Source organism: Osmerus eperlanus, chromosome 17 (genome assembly GCF_963692335.1).
Source record: "Osmerus eperlanus chromosome 17, fOsmEpe2.1, whole genome shotgun sequence".
Lineage (NCBI taxonomy): Eukaryota > Metazoa > Chordata > Actinopteri > Osmeriformes > Osmeridae > Osmerus > Osmerus eperlanus.
The window spans coordinates 10,237,538-10,262,645 of NC_085034.1; the positions used below are offsets into that span (position 1 = coordinate 10,237,538).

Sequence of the window (25,108 nt, forward strand, 5' to 3'; positions counted from 1 at the left end):
ACTCAACAACCTGGACCTGCTCTGGAAAGGATTATGGTTTTAACACCGACCTTACACACAAGGCTAAATAGGGGATGGTATAGGTTTACATTCCCATCCCCAAGAATAATAACGCATGTAAACATTTTACTTTGGAGAGTATAGCCCTAAAACGGCAAACCCCAGTATCAAGATGTTAACTGGGAACGTGTAGCTGTGTTTACAGTATGGTATTCATATCACCAACACGAGAGTAAACTCATTAATCTGTAAACAACCTGTTCTGGTCTGAAGACAGACTCATTGGCACAGCCCTCTAGTCTGTCCATTGATGAGGACCTGTATGGTGAGACCAGAACCTGAGGACTTCAGCATTCACTGAAGGCAATAGGACAGGGTCAGAGTTCTGGTCTTGACCCATTAATCTGGATTCTGGACTATTAGGGCCAATGCAAAACTCTTGAGCTCTGTTTCCTACTTAAATTGAATGCCACTACAGTTGCACATTTTAGTTGAATTGGACTAAATCTATAAGAAAACTGACACGTCACTGCCATATACTGTACATTGAATGAATTGTCAAGGACAACCCCAACCTTAACTACAATGAAATCCTCGGCTTCATAGGCCAAACACCAACAAAAGCAGGTACAGCAAGTCAATGACTGATTTGTTTTGCACAAAAAATCAAGCATAGGTTGTTTTGGTTTACAACAATAATGTTCCCCCCCTCCTCCTTTGGGGTGAGCCTGAGCGATGACCCATGACCTCACCCAGAGCAGGAACATCTCAGCCTGGGCCACACATCCCCCCCCCCCCCCCCCCGGCACGGCTGGCTCTTTATTAGCAGCAGAGCTCCACTTCTCTCGGCCCAGCGCTGAAATGACAGGCGTGCGAGACACATACCATGGGCCGGGCCATGTCACCGGCATCTGACCGAGCGTGGAGTTAAAGGGACGAGCCACGCAGGCGGGCGAGGCTGAGGAGGGAGACAGACACCCGGAGAGACTGTCCACACCTGGGGTTTGGCTGGCCAGGTGACCTGGTCCTCTGTGTTGGGTAAGTAAAGCAGGGGGGTGAGGAGAGAGCATCTGCTGTGATTAAGATGTGGATATTTGACGTTTGTTTAATATCTATGTTGAAGGCTAATATGCAGTTATTGTCTTGTCATTGTCTGAATGGCACTTGAATTGTTTAAGTTCAGCATGTTACCCTCTGCAAATGTCAGAAACAGTTTGTTTGGGATATTTGTATAGATTCATTTTAAAATATGTTTTGTTGATGCCATGTAGGTCATATAAAGATTATAGCTTATTGTGGCCATATTGAAATGAGTTGATTCTGAATCTTTTATTATCGTCTTTATGACCTTCACGAACAGCATGGCCCATGTGAAGAAATTCCAGGACATTACCATGTCAAAGGTACGCTGTTGTGGGGTTCAAATATTTGTTCTTTGTACACTACAATCCACTCCACTATATCAATTTGTTCCTTCATATATATTTTTTATTAGGTAAAAAGTGTTTTGAACTATAGTAAGTATACTGTAGAAGTGTAGATGTAAGTCTGTGTTCCTGATCCAGTCTGGGCATTTTACATTTACATTCACATTTAGTCATTTAGCAGACGCTCTTATCCAGAGCGACTTACAGTAAGTACAGGGACATTCTCCCCTGAGGCAAGTAGGGTGAAGTGCCTTGCCCAAGGACACACCTTCATTTGGCACGGCCGGGAATCGAACTGGCGACCTTCAGACCTTCAGACCTCGACCTTCAGACGAGTCGGGCTTTACTAGCCCGACTCCCTCACCGCTTAGCCACCTGACTCCCTGATTTTCTCTGATTTTCAAGAAGTAGGAAAGGAGGACACTGAATCAAACCAATCCAACCAATGATTCAGCAATATGTCAATCATGAATCAACCAACCTTATTGTCATGAAGCAGCTCTCCCTCAGATAAAAGGGTAAAAGCTCTTTCTCTGTGTGCAGTCCATGAGAGGGATGTGTAAAGAGGAGGACTATGAATTTCTGGGATCGACGAGGAAAACAGAGCACCTGGCAATGCCGGAGGAGCCAAACACTCTGGAGAACGAGTGGAAGGATAGACGAGAGGAGAGGGTGAGTGTCTATCTTTACCTGCCTAAATACGCCTTCCAATCCCCAGTTACCACCTGCTGTCGACATGCATCCCTTCCCCTTGCGTCGGACAACTTCCTGTATGTAACTTCCTGTGTGTCGGGCAGGTCCGTCGGCGGCAGGAGCGAGAGCGGCAGGAACAGGAGAGACAGCGAGAGCTGGAGGAAAGCAAGAGGGTAGGCAAGCCCCCATGTACACACACACACACACACACACCCACGGTATGCATACGATGCATAAAGCATATTATCGCTATCGTTTCCTCACAAGTCAATCCAAGGCCACCACTTATGCTCATGACCCAAACTGCTGTAACTGAGCTTGATTGCGGTAATGATGGTCTCGTCCCGGCCCAGAGCAAACACACCCTGGGCTACACTGTATCTATCCAGACTGCTGTTTCACATCCAGCTTCAAGGCCCAGAGTGACAGGCATAATCACTGCTGAAGTAATGGCAGACACACCCCTGTGAACGGGGGGAGGGGCTGCTAGGAACACTAAATGTATCAAGCCCCCTACGCCCATACTCAAGGGCTAGAGCACACACACACACACAGGCCAGATGTGTCAGCAAGGCCCGCACACGCACACACGCAGCATCCAGCAGGGCAGCTGTGTGCGCGTGTGCGTGTGAGCTGAGAGCAGCCGTCTCAGCTCCTCCCTGACAGGAGAGTGCGAGATCAACGAGGGACGCGTCTGTTGTTCCCGCTCGTGGACATTTCCGCCGCGGTGTCCGGGGTGCGCCCGATGACACGCCCGAGCGGTAACATCCGACGTGACAGCGGGGGGCTCCGCGACGACAACGCCTCTGTCACAGAACCACCTTGCCCCGCTCTATCGAACCTGAGCGACGCGGACAACGCATGTTCATCCGTGTTATTCTCCCACGCCTGACTGTTGAATCTGACACGTTTTAATCCGCAGTCTCTCAAGAGGATTGGTGTTTTTTTGCCGTCTTCCAGGGGAGAAGAATGGGCTGGCTGTTCTGGCCTCGCGTTTTGAGCATGTAATCGTGGAGGAAACGGCCACGGCTTCGACTCTCAGCCCCCACATGCATCAGCGAGGCTAATGCGGTGTGCTTGAGACTGACAGTAAACTTTCTTTCCAGCATCTGCTTCCTTCCTCCCCACATACTCAGTCTCCCCTGACACACTCTCGCTCTCACACACACACACGCAAACACTTTCTCTCTCACACACGCAGGGCCACATGAAAGACCACCCCCGTAATTGATGGCAGCCAGTGCCTGTCGAGAGCGGTTGGCCTTGGTGCTCATGTGTATCCCATCTGAAGCCATTATCGTCCATCACAGACATCCCAAACAAAATAAATGAAGCCGCTTCAATAGGCAGCGTCCCCTCTTGCCGCACGTGTGTTTGTGTGTGTGTTGGGGGTGGGGGGCTTCGAATGTCTGTGGAGACTTTGTGTGTGTGGGAGGGGGGGCAGGCGTGGTTGGGGCGTGGAAAGGCAAGGTGCCAGGACATGTTTGGGATGGATTACATAGGATCTCTTCTGATTGAACGGTTCCCACATGGGGGAGAGTGGGGATCTGCATTCCCTCTCGCAGGAGTTGAACGCGCACACACACACACACACACACACACACATACACACACGCGCACACACACACATCAGGCAGGAAACACTATCCCTGAAGGCCCTTCTCAGCCCTGTAACTCTTGAGGGTCAAGGGTCAGGCCCAGCCCACTCCATCTCTCCCTCCTCAGGGGTCAGGGGAGAGTTCTGCTGGTGCTCTGCAGAGAAACAGCAGCGCTGTGGTTTTCCACAGCCATCTCTCCCATCCACCTAGGCCCAGCTAGGGGCGCAGGGGCAGAACACAATGGAATGTCCAAACTGATCCAGGCTCAGATGGATCAGACCCTTCATAGTGACTTAGAACTTTGATTCTGAGAAGCTAAAAGGATCCTAGATCAGAGACTCTTTACTCCAATGACCGGGCCTCTCCATGGTTCTAGGGGATTGGCTCTATACAGAATGTAAATATGGTTCTGGTTTGACCTGATTAGCTCAAGCAAAATGGTTTCCTGTTTGGTGCCCCCTGATAACCAGCATTCCCACACAGAGTAAGCTTGAGGATTTCCATACAGAACATAGGCTTGTCAAGTTCATGACCTGCTTAGCTGTTAATCTGGAAATAATAAGATGTTTATTCATCTCTGATCTCATCTGCTTGATGCTCAAACTGGAGGTTGGAGGTGTTGTGATTTGGACGTGTCTGACTTTCGAACCGGAAGGTTCTAGTCCATGGGAGGTGCAAATTGGCAGTGTTACCGTCATGAGATGCTAGGGGGTCAAAGTTTTTGTTTAATCTGAGTCGGTGTCGATAAGGGAGACAGACAGTGGATTAAATGTTGTGTGTGTGTGTGTGTTGGGGGGGGTGGGGTCGTGTAGGAGAAGGAGCTGCAGTGGAGAACTCACATAGCAGAGCTGGCGTCCACACAAGAACAGGCCCTCCAAGACCGACTGTCACGGCTGAGGAGGTTCAGGGTAAGGAATGCGCACACACACACACACACACACACACACACAGGGAATATGAAAATGAATAAGAGGATCTTGAACTCAGGACAGTCCAAAGATTTCACTCTAGGTTTATTTATCAATTAAACATTCCGAAGGAGTATCCCACTGTCTTAAATGATCGCGTTACTGACAGTGATCAAAGAGAGATTGGTGAAAAGCTCTCTTCTACAGACGTCCCCTAAGAATGGTTTAAATGTTCTTTCTGCATTATCTAATTCTTTATCCTACTGTATGACAATTCAGTGAAGTTGGACTTACTTCCATGTGAAATTGAAGTTATTAGGATATTGGACATTATAAAAAGAGAAGAGCAGCCTGACTGTGTGGCGCTTGTCTTCTCAGGAGTTCCAGAGGAAGGTTATGGTAGAGGAGCTGGGTGTGGAACCAGAGTCTAACTGTGAGGCTGTGGACCAGCTGCTCACCAGGATGTAGACCTACCCAACCATCTCGTCTTCTTCTTCTCTCTCTATACGGGCAGCTCTGTCTAACCCGTAGGGTGAATTGGGGTAATCTGGGACAATGGGTAATGTGGGACACCAAACTCCAGAGCGTTTTCTTCCCTGCTATGACAATGTCTAGTCCACAGAACTTTGACTCTAGGTTTATCCTGGATGTTATGTGACTGAAATCACGAAACGTGATTGGTGTGGTGTCACAGACAGGGTCAGGGCTCTAGTTAATCAAGAAGCTTCGATGAGAAAATGCATGAGAAAAAAATCCCAGATTACCCGAATTCACTCTTCCCAGCACTGCTGTCTCAAAGCCTGGTAAATCAGCCGGACCTTTCAGGCACATATTCTTAGTTCATTTAAGCTTACACCGTGTTTGGATTCAGGTTATTTTATGGACTCCCCAATCAGTAAACTGAGGTTGATCTTTGTCACTTGGTCTTCGTCACGGCCATCTGGTGATTCTTAGTTGTGGTTGACTGGAGGCTGATCCAATCGTGGGTGACTATTTCAACAGCAGTTGTTAAAAATGCCCCCATGGTGTCAATGGTTAATTCAGCACCAAGCTAACACAGAGCTAATTCAGCCAGCCTCGTCTCGCATAGTCTCCGCGCAAACCAACTGAATCACGCATTAGCCAGGTGCTTCATCATCTGTTGAAAACTCCAGACAGTTCTCTAATGGAACTGGCAAAACCTTCCTACCCACAGAGAGAAGCTTCCGGAATTCTGGAAACTTCCAGGAATATTGACTCGAGGGGATTTAAGAAGGTGCATGTGGCCCTCGTGAACGTGAGTCATGATTTGGGGAGTTTCGGGTTCTGCCATGTCACGTAAGCCATGCATAAATCAAAATGAGGAAAAGTATGATTGTCAAAACAAGATTAGGGGGTCCAGAAGGCTCGGCGTGGCCATTTAGGGTAAGTCTGTGGTGGAAGACTGGGAGAATTCTGAGGGAGGTGAATGGCTGTGGACCCTGAAAGGCAGGAGGACAAGGGGGAGGGTTCAGCGAAACCTGTATGTTTCCTTTTCAACACTAAATCTGGGTTAGTGGAAGAATGCGGTTGCGAGCGCAGGCGTAGGGAAGATGGCGTATGGAGTAGCTATAGTGGGAGGGTTGACGGGTGTGCGTGTCTGTGTAGAGGGAGGGGCACAGGTGCCAGGTGTGTGTTTGTGTAGAAGGGGGAGGGGAGCGGGATCTTTGTAAGGTGGATTTATTTACACAGATGTGCCATGGACGGAGTAGGGTGTGTGTGCTCATCTAAGCCCTGTGTGTGTGTGTGTGTGTGTGTGCGCGCGTACACTGTAAGGCACTGGAGAGACAGAAAGAGTAACCCATGTCAAAAAAGAGAGCAAATTATTCATATTGTAGCATGGTCTCTCATCAGGCTGTGGAAGGAGGCCTCCGACAAAAGATGTTGACAGAGACAAGAACGGGAGGGGGCGGGGGGGGGGGGGGGGGAGAGACAAAGAGACAGGAGGGGAGAAAGAGACAGGGAGAAACAGGTGTCTCCAGTGGTGCAGGTTTGTCATTAGAGACCAGGGAGGGGGAAAAAGAGACGGACGGCTCGTATTCCTGGTGTGTCTGTCTCCTCGGGGCAGGAGAGGGGGTTCTCTGTCCTTTCCATCCGCCTGTCGCTCGCCCCATTCACCTCCCTCGGTCCCTCCTTCATCTCTGCCTCCCATCCATTGCGCAACCTTTCTCTCGATATGACCCATGTTTACGTCAGCAGAGTCTATCCTGTCCCTACAGCTAACCTCCCCCCATCTCGTGCCCCAAACGCCGGCCCCAAAACCGCACACACACTCCTAGCTGTAGATAGGATAGATATTCTTTTGTGCCATATAAAGCTTTATTTAAAGCGCACCTTATGTTAAAACATGAACTCTAAAGCTAGAAAAGTGCATCGTTTGTGTTGTGACTGCTGAATAAAAACACGAGCGGAAGTGTTTTGTCAAGAGTATTTTGTCTCCACTGTTTCATTCCTGTGCTTTCTGTGAACCCTTCTCTTTCTTTGAGCCTCTCGCTTCCCCCTCCCTCCTCCTCCCTCCTTCACTCCCGCAGTAATGGAGGCAGGTTTGTCTGAGGAACTCAAAGAAACATAATGAAAATCACCTGAGACAACTCAGGTCATCTCAAGGTTTTGTTGAGGCGGCTCTGGAATCCGCCAAAGGCAGAGCTTAGACACACACACACACTCAAAACGCACAGGGGAAAGAGCTCGCTTTCTTTCACACACTCTCTCACACTTTTTCTCTCACTTATCTATCACAAGCTCTCACACACAAACACACACACACAGGGAGGGAATGTAGGGGTGCAGCCAACACATGACACCATGTGAAACAACAGCCTGTGACTGTAGCTGCTGGGAGTTGGAGCAGCACAATATCAGTCTTCGCTGCTCCGCCTCGGTCAGAATGTGCCACACAGCACCGCATTCATTATGAAATAACTCTCGTATACGCGTTCCATAATTCAAAAGTCCCACATCCACAGCGTTTCATTAGGGGGTCAGTGATAGCGTTGAACTACAATGCTGCACGGCGAAGTTAGAATGTCATCCACGCATCGCTCGCGACCTCATTTTTCAAGCGCCCCGACATGGTGTGATGTCATCTTTCCTCCTCTCCCTACCCCCCCCAGCTTCCCCCCACCTCCCTTTCCTTCCTGTCTGTTTCTTACTTGTGTCTGGTTTCCTCCCCCCCGTCTCCCTTCCTCTCTCACTCCCTCTGCTCTCTGCCATCCCTCCTTCCTTGCCTTCCTCTGCTACTTCTCAACCCAAACTGCTCTGGTTCCGTCATAGAGGAGTCTGGATCCATTAATGGCTGATATGCCCGGTGTCTGACCCAGCCAGAGAATGCCCAGAGGGACGAGCACACAGTCTGTGTGTGTGTGTGTGTGTGTGTGACACGGTGTGTCTCTCTCACCCACGAACCCTGCCCGCATCTCATCATCTCATCGCAGGCCCCTTTCCTTGCCCCTCCTGCCTCCTTCTTCATACTCAGTTCCTCCTAACCCCATCTCAACTTTGACTCCCTTTTTTCCAGTCCTTGGCATCTTTCTCCTCCCCCCGTCCTCCTGTGCCTTCCCTTCACCCTCTTCCTTCATTCCCGCCATGCTCCGACCGTCACCACGCACATGAATGGCCATTATCAGGGCTTTCGCCAAACATAATGACGACCCGTTCATTTGAATCGGGTGCGCTGGAACAGGGGAAACATCGAAAACATGCCACAGGACAGCGGACCCCGAGCACCAGGATTGAACACCCCTGCCGTAGAGCCTCTGTTCTTCTCGTTGTTATGATCAGTGACCTATGCACTTTGTAAAGCTCTCTCTTGGAAGTCTCTTTGGATAAAAGCGTCTGCTAAATGAATAAATGTAAATGTAATTCTCCGTAAGTAGGAGGCGACAGACTCATTCCGGCGCCGCCAGAGCCACGCTAGCAAGCCTGCATCTCTACGGCAGAGAGGGCTGATGAGGCAGAGAGGGCTGGGTTCAGACCGGTGAGCCCGGCGCTGACAGAAGGAGATTAGAGGAGGCTCGCTGGCGTGTCATCGCCGCGTCAGGAAGATGAAAGGGGAGCGTTACCAAACAACAGCGGTTACGGATTCAGGAAGAGCAGGGGGGTGAGGACGGATGACGCCCTCCAAACATTCCCGCCCTTCAAACATTCCCTGTAGCTGTCGTCGACATCAGACAGCCTAAATCTACCATAGAGCTACTGTAGGGCTCAACTATACACACACACGCGCGAGCGCACACACAGATCCCAGGGCCGTACTCGTGTGCAGACACACAAACGAAGCCTCTCCCTTTTCATCAAGCACGCTTACACTACACGGGTGTCAAAGGTCACATAGGGGGATGACACTGCAATGCTGCGACAAGAGAGCGAGAGAGGTGGAGAGGAAAGAGGGAGAGAAAGAGAGAGAGAGAGGAAGGATGGTCCAAATGGAGCAGGCTGTCGTTCGACCACATCTGATCTGCTTAACTTCCAACCAAGTCCTAACTCTCTGTAAGCCTGGAGAGAAGCAAATATTGATGCGCTTTTTGTCCCCCGAGAGCAGGATTGCGCCATGACGAGTGCACAGGATACCACTCATTGTATGGCAATGTACGTGTAATCCGCTTACAGGAATCCCGAGTAAAGCATAGATCAGATTGTACGCTTGACAGATGAGAGCCCCCCCCACCCCGGAGGGAAAAAAGATCAAAATCTGCTCCTATACATCAGGACGGATGAAGAAGATAGTAAAACAAGAGCATAAATGGAGAACGTTCACATTTTGCTAGAGGTGGAACACATCGGCCGAGAGGGAAAGGAATGCCGGAAGTGGGATATCAGGTTACCACGGCGACGACCTGCAACCTGTATGAAAGGGGCATTTCCATCTCATCTCGCATTGTTTGACGGCACATACACTCACCAAACCAGACTATTAAACCTCATGTAATACAGACAAATATAATTTCCCTTCAAGAACTTCACAGAGGAATAGTAGTGCTCGTTGAACAACACCATAGCACCAACGCACCCCCAAAAAACATGCTCTATTCCTCTTGATGTGCCTTGGTGAGCCCGCCACCCTCTATGAACCGAGAAGAAGTTTCTCAGTTGACTGTGGACTAACAGTGAGAGTCGGCCTGGTGGTGTTGGAGACAGAGGAGGGCACTAAACCAAAACACAAATCCGTTTGTATGTAATTAGGACAAAAATGTTCCCCACATGGAACATTCCTTCGCATGCTTGCACCCACCAGCAGGATACGCCAGAGACAGAAGCTGGCTCTACTGATCGTGTCGTCAAATGGGCCGGACCCTTGTCTGTAAAGTCGCACACACACACACACACACACATACACTCAACAACACGGGTCTATGCTCGCAACGGATGGATGTTGCAGTCGTGCACATGTGCGCACACGCACACCTGGTCGTACGGGGAGCTGTTCACTTCACTTGTGGTGCTGAAGTCACTTCGCACATCTTTCGTCATGGATCGGCCAAGTCCAGTCAGGTCCAGACCAGCCCTAACCATGACCCCCCCCCCCCCCCCCACAAAAGCACTAAGCACACATTTGATTTTATATATTCAATTTTTGCACAGTACATTTCCATTTTTACAATATTGCTTAGCCTCTACTTTACATACTGATTGAATATAGATTAGTTTATTTATGTGTGTGAGTCATTCGCTCTAATTTGACCAATGTTTTGGAACATTCAGAATGAGAGGACTAAGACAATAGAGTTACCTGAGAAAATGAATGCTAGTTAAAAGGTTTGGTGGGGCTGTGTCGGGACATGGACAGAAGGTATAGCAAGGTGTGCTGGGATGGACCAGGATGCCACACTGTTCGATCCACAGAGGGGCTGATGGGAAAATGAGTCCTAAACAGACGACAAGTGTCAGAAACACCCCTCCCTCCCTGGTCCTCTCTATTCAGTTCACAGTGTACAGTGGAAGGGGTATGTCCATCCGCCTGGCCGGCCGGCCGTCTGCCTGTGTCTTTCTGGTTGGTTTATCTGTCTGATTGCCAGAGGAATTATTGCTTCTGCACGGAGTGAAGCTTGCGTGCTTCAAAGTCAGTCACAAAAACAAATTAATGCAATCGCACAGATGGAGTGAGGGCATATTTCCCAACTTAAATCCACTTTTTGAAGCTCAGTTATGTGCGCATTCGGACAGAGGATAATAAACACATGAAACTAGGTCTTGATTTGCCAAAAGACGGTCCCGAGAAGAGTAATCCGCTGACGACGAGGGTCGTTTACATTTTGTCCGACTGAGCTACAATGTTTGCCTTTTGCTCGCGAAGCGCACCCACCTGTATACACACACGCACGTGTGCGTCAGCTTCCTATCCATGTACGCGGCTCACACACACACACACCTCGTGCCACAGCACGTGTCCTGACCCAGCGCGCGTCACACGGCTGTGTGTTTGGTGCCGTTCGGCCCCTCCGCCTGAGGGGACGGCTGCCTGCTGAACTGGCTGAAGCTAGCCGCCCGGCCCCGCGCCCGCGGGACCCCATCTTCGTCTGCCACGCCCAGGGGCCGACCCTGGGAGAAGACAGGGGGCAGGGTGCGGCAGCGCAGAGGGTCCAGGGTGCCCTTGGGGCCGGGCTGGCGGGGGCGCAGCGGGTCCTTAGTGAAGAGGCTCTGCAGGAGAAGGAACTTCTCCTTCTCCTCACGCAGGAACACGTCCACCAGGAGGGTCTTCTCGCGTTTCAGCTGCTCGCTGATGTCCTTGGGAACGTCGGGGATCACCCAGGCCACCAGCAGGCTCAGGAACATCACCAGGTTCTGGAGGGAAGGGTTTGGGGGGGGGGGGGGAGGAAGGGAGGAGAGGGTAGGGTAGGGGAGAGTGGGCGGGCGTGCGCAGATGGAAGGGGAAGGAGAGAGGGGTTGAAGGAGAAACTCAGGCTGTGCATCATGGTAGATGAAGTCCTTGGCTTCATTTGAGGAGTTCAGCCGAGAAGCATGGCAGCAGTCTCCTGATTAACAGCAGTGATCCTGTCTGGTCTTGGTCACTGAGGGCTACGTGTGTGAGATGTCCTCAAACATCTGGAATGCTTTGGGTGTCATATCAACCGCAGCATCAACGCAAACCACACATACCGGTTCAACCATCCTGGCGGTAATTAAACAGCTGTTGCTATGGTGAACCGGAAACAGCCAGTGCTATGGCAACCCAGACTTCCAATTTGGACTTATTTGACAGATTTTTTATGGAATTGTTTGCACCCAATTAGTGTGGTTCAACTGCAGAACTATGCATGCTGCAGTATCGCCGTTGAAATACAACACTTTCAACATTACTTACAGCAGTGGTTCCCGATCCTGGACCCTGTCCTGCATGTTTTAGATGTTTGCCTTTTCCAACACACCTGGTTCAAATGAATGGGTCTTTATCCAGCTTTGCAGAAGCCCGCTTATGACCACTCATTTGAATCAGGTGTGTTAGAGCAGGGAAACATCTCAAACATGCATGCCCTGAGGACCAGAGTTAGGAACCATTGACTTACAGTAACCTCTTACAATTATATTGCTGGCATAATATGCATCAGTCTACATCTATGTAGACTACAATGACATCTGGACATGACTAGCCCTCGTATTGTGTTCATACTTATACAGTATGGTTACCAACCCAGTGGTCGGAGTCTGATTAACCAACAACATATTGCAACAGTTTCCGTAAGTGAACTCTCAATTACCATTTGTCTGGGATAGTGTGAGGAATATATATATTAAAAAATATATATACTATCGTAACATTGTAACGACAGGACCCGCAGAGCAGAACACCGCACAAGGGTTATATATGTACGCATGAGATATACCATCACACCGCTTATGGATGTGGGGGGGAACAGGGTGCCAGGAAGATAGGGGGGTGGGGATGTCGCTACCTGGAAGATGATGACGAAGGCCAATCTGGCAGCCAGGACACACCAGTACTGTTTGGAGAAGTGGTAGGCGTCTGGAGACCAAGGGGGCTCCCTGTAGTCCTTATACCTGGGGGAGGACGACAACAAGAACACATGCTTCAAACCACCCCGCGCACAGCAGGTCCAGCAAACGCCTAGCGCCTGGTTAAGAGTTTAAGTTAGTCTGGATAAGAGCGTCTGCTAAATAACTAAATGTAAGTTGTCACGGTCAGGGGTACTTGGCACGGCTGAGGATTTGGGCGGGATTGTTCACATATGAACTAAGGCCTTGGTAGACCGCCAGGAAAGGGAGGGGAAGGTGGCGAAGGGGGAGGCGATGAACGGGGGCGTGGGACTGCTGTTGGCAATCGGAACACGTCGCTCTATCGCTATCTCTCCCTCTCCGTGTGGTGTTTTCTAAGGACACCTTCTGAAGAAGGTAAAAATACAGTGACTCTCACCCAGGCTCTCCTGGAAAGCAGCAGAACAACACCAGACGGATCAGCGGGCCAAAGACTACAACTCCCCTAATGCCCTGACGACAAGTGACAACTGGGGTCAAAAGGTATAAAAACGTGATGAGAAGAAGGAGGAGAGGGCAGGCTCCGCCAGTCCCCTCCAATCAGTGTCCGTAAGCCCTCCTTGGAACCTCCAAATCTTTTTTGATTGGCTGTATTGAATTAAGGGGGGAAAACAACATAAGTTCGGGCCAAAAGGGCAGGGGGAGGGGGGGAGGGGGGGGGGTAGGGAGAAGAGCTTGGCCTTTTTTCTGGTGTTTGATTCCATGTCCATATAGAGTCATAGAGGAATGTGTGAGAGTGGGGCTAGGTTCTCCTCTCCGTCCTGACCATCTCTCTGCGCTTCGTCGTTCCTGAGGCTGGGCTCCATGTTTGGTTATCATAATACCGGAGCCAAAGCAGGGAGATATAGGCCGGGCCGGGAGATTAATTCAATTTCTTTAATACTTCCTCTCAATGAGAACATTGTGAGAGACGGCAAGTGAGTGCGCGCGTGTGTGGGAGAGGGGAGGGCAGGGCAGGGCAGGGGAGGGCAGGGCAGGGGAGGGGAGGGGGGAGTTGGGGGGGACTTATTTAGAATATCCTGCTGCCACTTGTCTCTCTAGGGAAGCAAGCTAAAATTTGCAAACAAACAAGGGTCAGCCCATTCCCAGTCCATCTCCAACACACACACACTCACACACACACGCAGCCAAAGAACACTGTCCATCCCAGATATCAGGGGAAGGAGGCCAACAGCCCCAGTCTACAGTCCCCCCCCCCCCCCCCCCCCTCCTCCTCAGTCTGTGGTTGTTTTGGACCGGGCCCCAGGATAGAGAGAGATAGCAGTGCTTGAGACACCTGCTGGGACCTGCTTTCAACTGTCTCAGGGCTCACCCCGTCTGTCTCTCTTACTCTTTGTCTCTCTCTCCTTCTGACCCAGTCTGTCTCTCTCTCTCTTTGTTTCTTTGTGCTGGACTAAAAGCCTATTTAACCCAAAAGAGGATCAGGGACACAAAAGCATGCAGCAGGAGCTTGGCGCTGAACCACAAACAGTCCTGGGAGAAAACACACCATCTCCTTCCTGGTTTTCAGTCAATCATATCTCTCTCTTTGTAAACCAGACTTCGTTGGGCTTCCTCAAGCTACCCCCAGTCACCTCTGTGCTTCCTGTTTTGTTCAAAGAGGCCACTCTCATTGGTGTAAATATATTTTTGGGAAATGAGAGTTTCAAAACAAACTAGACTACACAGTGCAATCACTGAAGGGGTCAGCGATGTCCGAAGATTAAGGGAGTGCGGGATATCGGAATAATGACAAGCATGACTAGGCGGTTTTGTAAACCTGCTTGAGAGGAAGTAATCGCCCTGAGCCAAATGTCAGTTACAAAACAAAATGACTCCGGGACTTGAGTCATTCCAACTCTATCACATAGAAGGACTATGGATATAAGGGCGGCTTACAGAACAGAGTCTCCTTCTGTCAGACCATTGGCCCAGTGGCCATATCGCAACGTCAGAGTTTCGGAGATATTACGATTTAAAGCCTAGAGGGGAAAGGGGGGTGGAGGGGGTGGGTTCCCAGCCTGTCTCTCTGTCCCAAGTTGGTAACGCCGCAAACCCCCACACCCCGCAGAGTGTGATCTGTGCTTTCTGAACAGCCCCATCACCCTCAACACCGCCCCTCAATAAAAGCTTTTCATACATGCAACAATTGTGCTTCATTCATTTCGTTTTGGCGGCAAAGGAAATTTCATGCTTTGAGGACACATTTTTGGTTCCTTGGCTCATCTGTGACATGCCGGCTTGGAACACTAACACAAAGGGAGCCTTCTGCGTATTCTTTTGGGCCCGCTGTTATGTAAGCGTGGCGACTGTGTGCCGGGGCGTGTGCTTAGCTAGTGGCAGGGTCGCTCGATAGGGACCTCATCGCCGCCTGGGAGGTTCCAACATACCCAACACACAGCCTCCGCTTTGGGTGTGCGAGGCAGGTACAGTAGAAACGCATGTTTAAGCGGTGAATACGTCCATGTCTGTGTCTGTGTGTGTGTCTAAGTGCCCACCTGCAAAGCATGACATCGCGGGGGTAGCTGGAGGAAAGGGGCATGGTGCCCGGGCGGAAGTTGCTGACGTTGAAGTAGGACAGCGTGTGGTCGATGAAGCCGTACATGGAGCCATTGGGGCTGTACATGTACTGGTACACCATTCTGGGGATGAGGTCTGAGGTGAACGAGATCACAAATGCCTGGGGGGGGGGGGGGGGGGAAGAGAGAGAGAGAGAGAGACAGAGACAGAGAGAGAAAGGGAGGGGAATTGAGAGAGAGAGGGGGGTGTGTGGGAGAGAGGAGGGAAAAGAGATATGGAAAGAGAGATGGACACAAAAGAGGAAGTGAAAGATTAGCAGAGCTTGTTAGCACACTGGTACAAAACGGTACCAGTTGGACCAAACTGGTCAAAAACACTGAGAAACTCATTCCATGGCAGCCATATTTGTAGTTTGACTAGGAATACATCAAAGCAACTTAAATTTTTTAGCACTGCATATCTTATTCCTTTGCGTTTTGCACAAAGTCTGCCACGGAGTTGAGGGAGGAGGTTTTGGGAGGTGTTGACAGAAGGTGTCCCAGGTTACGGATGTGTCAGTAGGAGGTGTCCCAGGTTACCCAGGTTACGGGTGTGTCAAGAGGAGGTCACCCAGGTTACCCAGGTTACAGGTGTGTCAGGAGGAAGTTACCCAGGTTACAGGTGTGTCAGGAGGAAGTTACCCAGGTTACAGGTGTGTCAGGAGGAAGTTACCCAGGTTACAGGTGTGTCAGGAGGAAGTTACCCAGGTTACGGGAGTGTATCGGGAGGAGCAGGGCATGACAGGAGAGCGGCTCCTCCTAAACTACCCCTTCACCTGCAATTTATTACCCAACTTCATTTATTGCCAAAACCAATATTTCAATAGAGACTATCAATTGGTCAAACAAACACATTTAAGCAATAGCTCAGAAGAGGGAGTTTGGTCATAGGTAATGAGGACACAGGCCGAAGATTATTTTTCTCTATTGTGAACCACAGACACAGGCTCAGATGATTAAAGTCTCTTTACATTAAGAAGTAACGAAGGCCAATTGGGATTAGTATCGTAGGTTGCTGGGAGAGTTCCGGGTGTCTCAGTGTGCGCACATCTAATATAGCTGGCATAATATCTTACTTGTTCTTTCTCATTTCAATACAAATCTGCTTTCTATTAAAGTAAACGGAGCGAGGCTTAGGCGAGTTGGCCCGGGTCGTAACCACTAAACCACTGTGTTGCTCTGGGGCTTTGGGCTGACCGCAGCACGAAAACAAGCTCCCCTCAGAAGAACTCAGGAGAAGAGACCAGTCTGTTGGTTTTGTCATTCAAATCTGATATTATCTGCTGTGACTTCACATTAACCCGGGAATGAGCCAGTTCAAAGCAACACGAGACATGACATCATTTGCTGGCTGTGGATTATCTAAAGCTCTGTGAGGCCACTGCGATACATGGATGTGTGTGTGTGTGTGTGTGTCCACCTTAAGTATAACGTCCCTGACAATGGAATGGGACCATGTAAACTAGCCATAATTGTGTGTTTTTCCTCCAAACTCTCTCTCTCTCTAAAGACTGGCATAGTGCCAAAGTCTCCCTGTTTTAATGTGTGTGTGTGTGTATTCAATACATATAAACATAGTGTAGGGTCTGATTCAATCAAACCATGTTTAGGAGGACTTACATTTATAATGACTGAGAATTTGCCCATGCCACTCAGAATGTTGAACCAGACTCCTGTAGATGAAAATAAAAACAGAGGAAGAAAGAGAGAAAGTGCAAGAGATGTGTGAGGCATTGTAGCAAAACAGTATCGCTAAATAAAGAATTCACATGGTCTGCATTAGGGCTTCTACAAAGCAATATCACACAGGCATTTATCAGCAACACAAGCCTTGGGTTAAGTCCAGGCTGCAAACAGCACGGGGGCACTGTACACAAACACTGTCTCATTGTGTGTAGGTGTGTGGTACAGTACGTGTGTGTGTGTGTGTGTGTGTGTGTGTTAGTGTGTGTACGCAAGGTTGCAGGCAGGTGTGAATACACAAACTCACAAACAGAACAAAGGTGAAGGTGTCTGTGTGCGTGCGCATGTGTACCGATGTCTTTGGAGCGCACGGCGTCGGGCCGACGCAGCTCTGTGACAAACTTCTTGGCGTCCAGGCGGATCTCAATGACGTTGTTGAGCAAGGCGAACAGGGGAGCCAGGGGGAAGGAGGCCACGAACAGAGACACGAACCCAAACTGGATTACTGCAGGAAGACACACGCACACACACCTAGATGACCCTCGGAAATGAACGGCACAGGTCCTGTTGGCACTGCCTGCCATGTCAACAACACACACACACACCAACAAGAGGCCACAGGAGATCCAGAACAGGACAAACATGTCTCGACTGCACACATCATCATCCAGGCAATACCATTAGGTATAACGTCCCTCTTACATTTGTGACATACTATAATTAATATGAACAATCTCAGTCAATTTTGGGGACTATCGTTGTAGCCATTTTAGTTACGGTATTTTTAGGGCTGATGTTAAATGTAAGGTAGGAGAGGCTACTTGCTGTTCCAAACCGCTGTGACACGAGACTTCCTGTCCAAAGAGGAAATGGCCACCAGAGGATTTGGACACACTTCCTGCTTGTCATTAAAACCAATGAGCTTAATCAAAACCAGATATCCGAAGACGTGATAACTCAAATCTCTCCACGTCAGAAACAACCCCTGGCTAGTGACCCAGTACCCGTGTGGGATTCTGTCTGCATGCACTTTTCCCACATCTATATTAGATATGATCTATTTGTGGAGGGGGCCTTGGTCGGACACATGTGGGAGATAGAAATCTCCTTTGCGGTAGGCACAGGCAACTTACATGCATACCCCTCTGTGTGTGTGTGTGTGTGTGTGTGTGTGTGTGGGTGTGTTTATAAAAGCATCTCCAATGGAGTGTGTGAGCATGTGTGTGTTTGTGTGTGGATAGATGGATGGATATCTACTAGGCTGTACACACAGGGAAAATGACTTGCATACCTTGACATGCAGTTAACTGTCTACAGTGTACGTGTGTGTCCAATCTTGTTGGTACACGTGTACGCGTGTGTGTGTGTGTGTCCGGTCCAGATAGCCAGGCCTCGTGCCGTGAATCACCGTACCTCCCCACCCCTCCCTCCAGTCTGGGATTGAAGATTTCCCAGCAGGCCGTGGACTTACACACACACACACACACACACACACACAGCTTACAACCCAGATCTTCCCATCTGCCTTTTAAGGCTGCGCACTCAACATGCATCCACGCACACACAACAGTACACACACACACACGTCTACATCTCCACAAACACACAATCGCGCGCACATCTAAATCTGCATCGAGGCACACTCATGTACGTTTGGACTTCACACATATAAGTAATAAGTGTGTGTGCGGGTGTGTGTGTGTGCGTGTGGGAGCTGGGCAACACATGCCCCCTGAATCCGAGTGATTAGATAACCAGGAACAGAGCCTCGTCTTATTCAGGGGACAAACTCATAATCAAGCCTTTTTGTGCTCGGAGCCCTCGGCTGTGTCCCACCAGGCAGGGTCACGCTGATCGCAAACTAGGGGTGTGTGAGGCAGCGAGTGTGATGCAACACAGAGCCTTGGGGTGTGGGAGCTTGGGGGGGGGGGGGGGGGGTATAGTCGGTGTCAGGAGACAAGGGTGATGTTTGTCAGCTTTTGGGGAGGACGCGGGGAAACTGAAGCCGGGTGGGAACAGGGGGGTTTCCTGCCCGGGCAGGCTGCGATTGACACGCCTCAGGAAGGGCGTGGACGGGGGATTATGGACAGCAAGGAGCTGCGGGCGTGCACGTTAAGAGGGACGAGCCGTGACTCTCCTCCTGTCCCTGCGCCTGCCGTGGCCTTCGTGACTTTCGCCCACATTCTCCCTCTACCCCTCTCTCTCTTTCTCTCCTGAGATGCTTGACATTCTTTAGGCTGAGCCCTGAGGTGCTCTTTCCTTCTCCTTCCCTCCTCTCTTCAGTCCTCTTCTCTCTCCCCCCCCCCCTTTGTCCAACTCCTCCCCACCTTCATTTGACACTCTCTGACCTTTTCACATTATCATGTTCACAACTTCTCGGTTTCTCTTTCTCTTCTCTCAGCCCCCTCCCTCCGTCATTGTCCACCCTCACCTGACAAAGCAGAGCCTTTTGAGGCCAAACAAGGTTCCCTCCAGAACCACACAAGGGCATGCGGTCTTTCCCGTTCCCATGGTTTCATCCTCTGTTTTAACTGTCCTGCAGTCATCCCACAATCCAGCTGTTCTGAGGTAATTCTGAGAAGGCTTCGGCAGTTCCTTTGAAGGTCTGACATGATCCCACTTTAAAACAACTCTTGCTTTTTTTTTGTTTTACTGCATTGAAACTGCCGCTTGAACTGTTTACAGCTTTGTCTGTTTTTTTACGACTATAACAACTGCCAGACACCTGGTCATTTCTGACCTGTGACACCTGATTTGCGCCTTCTGGAACTGAGGCTAGCTAGCAAAACAAAGGCTTACAATGCCAGCTGACTAACGAGAGAATGTGACCACGCTCATGTAGAAGACAACTACCGCCACATGTCCAGCTTTGCCGTCCAAAGGAACGTAACGCGATGTTTTGCTGTGGGAAAACCAGAATGTACTGGAGATACATGAATTGAAAATCCATACGGGGGTTTTAGAAATATTTTGGCAGTGGTGATTAGCTTGGTTTCTCATGAGACTACTCTGCAATCAGGGTTCCCTTGTAAATCTGTGTCTCCTAGCGTCGCGTTTGGATTCGTCAGACGTCTGGAACGATGCCTGCAGTCCTGAGACGTGGAAGATATGTGTTTACTCTGGGGACATGACTGTGTGTATGTTTTTGACAAGAACACACACACACAAGACAGCAAATATACAGAAGACAGACAGACACACACACCCACCATTCCTACAGTGTTCAAAATGCCATGCGTATCTTTTATCAGCAGCACATAGGACAGCAGTGTGTCTACAGGTGTTTTTGTTACAGTCCTGTGCATTCCACACTGACTTTTACAGAGTGTGTTCCAGAGCTTTCAGTTCTCTGTTTCAAGTTCTGTACCAAACATCGTTAAAACTGTTCAGGAAGATTTCGAGCTGCCTGGTGAAACTTTAGCGTCAAGAAAGCTCCGGACTAGGGTTGTGTTTGTCCCACCCGTGTTATATTAACAATTTACATTTACATTTATTCATTTAGCAGACGCTTTTATCCAAAGTGACTTCCAAGAGAGAGCTTTACAAAGTGCATAGGTCACTGATAACAACAAGATAGCCCCAAAAAACATTGCGGGTAGCCAAAACATGAAGCACATATTGTGAACAACCAAAATAAGTGCCAAAGGGAAGAACCACAAGAGCATGTAGTTAAACAAGTTACAATTAAACAACATGAATCTCTATAAGTGCAAGTGTACCTGTAGAAAAGCAAGCAACAGTTAAAAATATTTCAACAATTTAAATCAGTTACCATTAACCAACAAGAGCAGCAAGGCTCTAAGCAAGAGTCATTGTGATCCTTGAGGAAACTAACCTGGGGTCCAGCAAACCTACAATAAATCTTAGATCTAACATGGCAGGGTAAGTAAAAGCTGGTATCCCTCCACATCGATGATGCGTTATTTCTCGTGTGTCTCTAACAGAATATCTTCCAACAGGCCAGGGGGCAGAGGTAGAGACCATGCGACAGCGAAGCATTAGGGAGGAGTCACAGGGACAGGGTGGGTGGTCTCCAGGTGTGTCGTTACCTGAGCCACACCCCCTGACCTTCCTGACCCACCTTTTACAGCCTGAATACAACCTGTGTGTGGTCCTTGTTAGAGCTGTCACTGCTGGCTTAGGCTGACCAGCACCTTCTATGGGTACTTCTATGTACCCATGTCTGTACGCACCTGGTGTGCGTGGCGTGTGAGTGAGTGTGTGTGTGTGTGTGTGTGTGTGTGTGTGTGTGTGTGTGTGTGTGAGAGACTCACTCATCTCCATGTACTCCGGGGTGAGGCCCTCGAAGGGCTCCAGGACATAGTCCAGGTTCCACTGCTGTGGTGGCCGAGCGACCCGCTCCTCCCTCTCTTCCTCGGGAACGCCCTTGTCCTTCAACTTCCTCACCAGCTTCTTCAGCTTCCTGAGCCCAGGGAGACAGGGTGGCAGGGGCACAGGTTTAGACTTTAAAAAGTCTTCATTGGGCAGTTAAAACTGGCATACTTGAGAGAGAGAGAGAGAGAGAGAGAGAGAGAGAGAGAGAGAGAGAGAGAGAGAGAGAGAGAGAGAGAAAGAGAGAAAGCGAGAGAGGAAAAAAGAAAGAGAGAAAGAGAGAGAGAGGGAGAGAGAGAGAGAGAGAGAGAGAGAGAGAGAGAGAGAGAGACAGACAGACAGACAGACAGACAGAGAGCAAGGAAGTCACCACCAAAAAGTAAGATTACAAGACAAAACAACAACAAGAGATGTACAAGACCGAAAGTGAGTGGACCTTATAGTATATATATATACAGTGTAGCCCAGTTTAGCAGTAACAAGCTAACAAGCAATGAATATGAAAAACACCTTTGGGAAGTTGTGCCTCCTCAGAGCAGAGGAGAGGAGACCTATCACAGAACTAAGAATGTACAGAAAACATAGCCCACTGTCCTGTGTCGAAATGCACACCCTTCCCCTAGACACTCAAACCCCCCCCCCCACAGACAGCAGTATAAACAGAAACGTTTACGAGACAACCCAGTGACCCTCTTCCATGGCCAATACCAGACCGGACAGGCAAGCAACCTCATTCTATACCAACCAGCCCTGGCAAGGCACAGTGCCATCACCTCCCTTTATCCCTCTACCAAGAAGGCAGTTATATGTAATGGGTGGCAAATCACCATTAGAGAAGAAAATGACTGTACTGCCATCTGATAGTCAATATATTCAAAACCGGTACTGCGACAACAAAAAAACCTGAGACAATTTGAGGCAGACTTCAGGTCCATCAGGAAAAGAGCAGCAAAGCGCACACACACACACATACACACACACACATACACACACACACATACACACACACACACACACACATACACACATACACACACACACATACACACAGACAGACACAATGATCCAGAGCACTGGGAGCCCTCGTGTTCAGACCCTGCACACCATGGCGCTGATGAAAGAGCAGTTCACCCAACTGGAGGTGGAGAGCAGGTGAGCAAACACCAGCCTGACTCTACCAGCATGGAGCGGCTCCCGGCAGGCATGAAGAGAGAACAGCAGAGTGTCTTCACTTCACAGCTAATAGAGATCCAGCAGGAGAGGGAGACCTACGGGTGGAGACGTGGCTGCTCTAACAGAGGAGGTTAGAGAGCTAACAGAGAGACAGAGAGAGCTGTAGGAGTGAGCTGGCAACAGAAGCTACAGGGAGGGAGGGAGAGCAATTGGCAGCATGCAACACCAAAAGAACATTTCCCCACATCTGCTCCCTGTAGAAACCTCTGGCAGCCCAGTCAGATCCACACCACCAGTGGCTCCCACCCCCACCACTCAGGTTATTCCTTCTCCCACCCCAGAACCACCAGTACTGCTAGCCCACAGCCACCACAGTCCAGAAGAGCCCACACCCAGAGGGTTAGACATTGTGTTACTACTGGATTGTCCATCTCGACAGAGAAACAGTCCCAGTTTTGGCCAGGACACTGGAAGACGTTGCCCACAGGAGCAACGGGGCAGCACACACGCCCCTCAGACACTCCGGACCTGCACCTAAGATGCCCAGGACCCGCAGCCCGCAGCCACAACCAGGACCCCCCCAGCCACGACCAGGACCCCCCCCAGCTACGTCCAGAGCACCTCCAGAGAGGACCAGAGGACCACCAGCCACACAGTGCCCCCCAACCCAGCAAGGCTGAGTCCACATCTTCACCTTCTACTCCCCCCTGCAGCAGGCCCCACCACTTCAGGAGCCACAGAGAGACAGGCTGAGCTCCGCAGAGGCCATTGGCCAAGCGGCAGAACCTGCCAATCACCTGAGAGAGATCCAGCACATGCTAGGTCTGTTATGCTCCCATTTAATTGGAGGATGGTAAGAAGGGAAACTTATACATATTTAAATACACTCCAAAAGCTATCTTAATAGTAAAAAAAAAAAAAAGTCAATAGGAATCCTGTATACTTTATAGTGTTGATGTATGTTCTGTTCATATGTTCTGTTATAATCTGCGTGTATCTCCTTTTGAAATCTTTTTCTATTGCATGGTGGATTATCCAGGTTTAAGATCATCTGAATTTAGTTTAAGAAGCAAGAACCTGGACTTCCTCAAGGAAGTTAATAATGTAGACATCGTCTTAAAAGAGACAGTGCTGATGTTTCAGTATGAATAACTGGTTTATTTACTAAGAGACAAGCCTAACTGCTCAATGTCGGCAGCGAAATAGCAACTTGCCTTGACCTGAGGGACAGCCAGTGGAACATAGTATGACATGTTATCAATTTGCGTACAAAAAAATCACCTGTTTTTCCCATCTGTTTTATTTACAACATTTTTATGTACAGTGTGTGTATGTATAATGTATAAACAGCATATGCATGTGGATGTACATGTACAGTTAAGTTTGTATGAATGCATACTACACAGTATGTTTTGCTTTGATACATTTGAGATACCCCCACCCTCATTCAAAATGTAATAACATACCCTTGAAATGTAATCATAGGTAACTTGGCATTATGATATACTGTTTGTTTGTGATTTATGATATTAATTCATTTCCATGATATGTTTATAATTACATGTGTAGTATCTTCATTGTGGACTGCTTTGGCAAGATTGTTTGACCTGAACATTCATGCCAATAAAGCATATTGAATTTAATTGAGAGAGAGAGAGAGAGAGAGAGAGAGGGGGGGGGAAGAGAAAGAGAGAAGGAGGAGGAAAGAAGAAAAGAGAGAGACAGCAGAGCAACTTCTCATTAGCTCAACTATGCTACGTCTGTGAGCGACATTAAAGTCCAGATCCACCTTTAACCCTTGTGTACGACCCGACCACACAATTAGGCTTGTGATACGGCGCTTTAAGCATGCTAAAGTCTTCATTCTGCTTTCCGTTCTGCGGCTCCCTGCGGACGGATGAATGGAAGCAAACCTGGCAACCCCTCCCAAAGCCACCCAAATTTATGAATCAACATAAAAGCGATCCAGGGAACAATTACACTCAGATTTTAACGATGCACTCATAAACACTACAGGCAGGGCCTTCTCTCTAGAGCTTCTCACCCTGCCAGAGAAGGCCAGTGCACACGTGTGTATGCGTGTGTGTTGGTGTACAGAGAGTGAGTGATAAAGTGAGTGAGAGACAGAGAGAGAGATCCTTTCTCTTACTGCCTATTAATGCTCCAATAAAACAGACTTATATGCAGCCCTTGCATTATTTAGGCTCCAAAAACACAGGCCCTTTTCAGCACATAACTTTTTAATGGCTTTGCCTTTGTATCATAAGTGCTTTCCCCTACTCGTGGTGGGAAGGCCTCATTTAGCATCTGTTCACATGCATCTGAATTAAACACACAAACACACAAATGACACACACACAACGCTGACACGCACATCTAACCTAACACACTGCTGTCAGTAATCACCAGCAGACGTCCTTTATTTACTCATGACGCAGACAGAGACACACACACACACACACACATAAATCTAAAGTGAGCATGTGTGTCCATATTGGCAGGAATAGTACTGGTCTGGGTGGAGATTAATGTTATTTGATGTAGGTCACATCTCTGGGAGCTCTCTCTCACTCTCTCCCTCCCCCCCCTCCTCTCTCTCGTTCTGTGTCTCTTCCTTTCCTGCCTTCTTCACTTTCTTATCCTCTACTCATCTCTCTCTCCCTCATTCTCTCACAAACTAGTCCTTCTCTATCTCCATCACTCACTATCACTCCAAGTCATCGCTCTCTCTCCCCATCCTCTCAAAGCCA

General features: G+C 49.1%; 2 protein-coding genes across 2 annotated transcripts in view; one reads left to right on the top strand and one right to left on the bottom strand.

Annotated features, from left to right (window-relative positions):
- The first annotated feature begins 986 nt into the window (after positions 1–986).
- LOC134037408 (GRB10-interacting GYF protein 2) lies at positions 987–6,666 on the top strand. The gene is made up of 6 exons (XM_062482664.1): positions 987–1,038; positions 1,361–1,403; positions 1,971–2,099; positions 2,225–2,293; positions 4,531–4,626; positions 5,005–6,666. Exons 2-6 carry the CDS (start codon positions 1,362–1,364, stop codon positions 5,092–5,094), a joined length of 426 nt encoding a protein of 141 aa, XP_062338648.1. The 5' UTR covers positions 987–1,038; position 1,361; the 3' UTR covers positions 5,095–6,666.
- A 3,767-nt stretch (positions 6,667–10,433) lies between these two features.
- Positions 10,434–25,108, bottom strand: part of ano2b (anoctamin 2b) — a 40,116-nt gene continuing 25,441 nt past the window's right edge. Inside the window, 7 exon segments of the mRNA XM_062483674.1 lie at positions 10,434–11,424; positions 12,534–12,639; positions 15,111–15,292; positions 16,791–16,843; positions 17,206–17,358; positions 21,128–21,328; positions 22,458–22,471. Of these exon segments, the coding sequence (XP_062339658.1) occupies positions 11,047–11,424; positions 12,534–12,639; positions 15,111–15,292; positions 16,791–16,843; positions 17,206–17,358; positions 21,128–21,328; positions 22,458–22,471 (1,087 nt within the window). The 3' untranslated portion in view covers positions 10,434–11,046.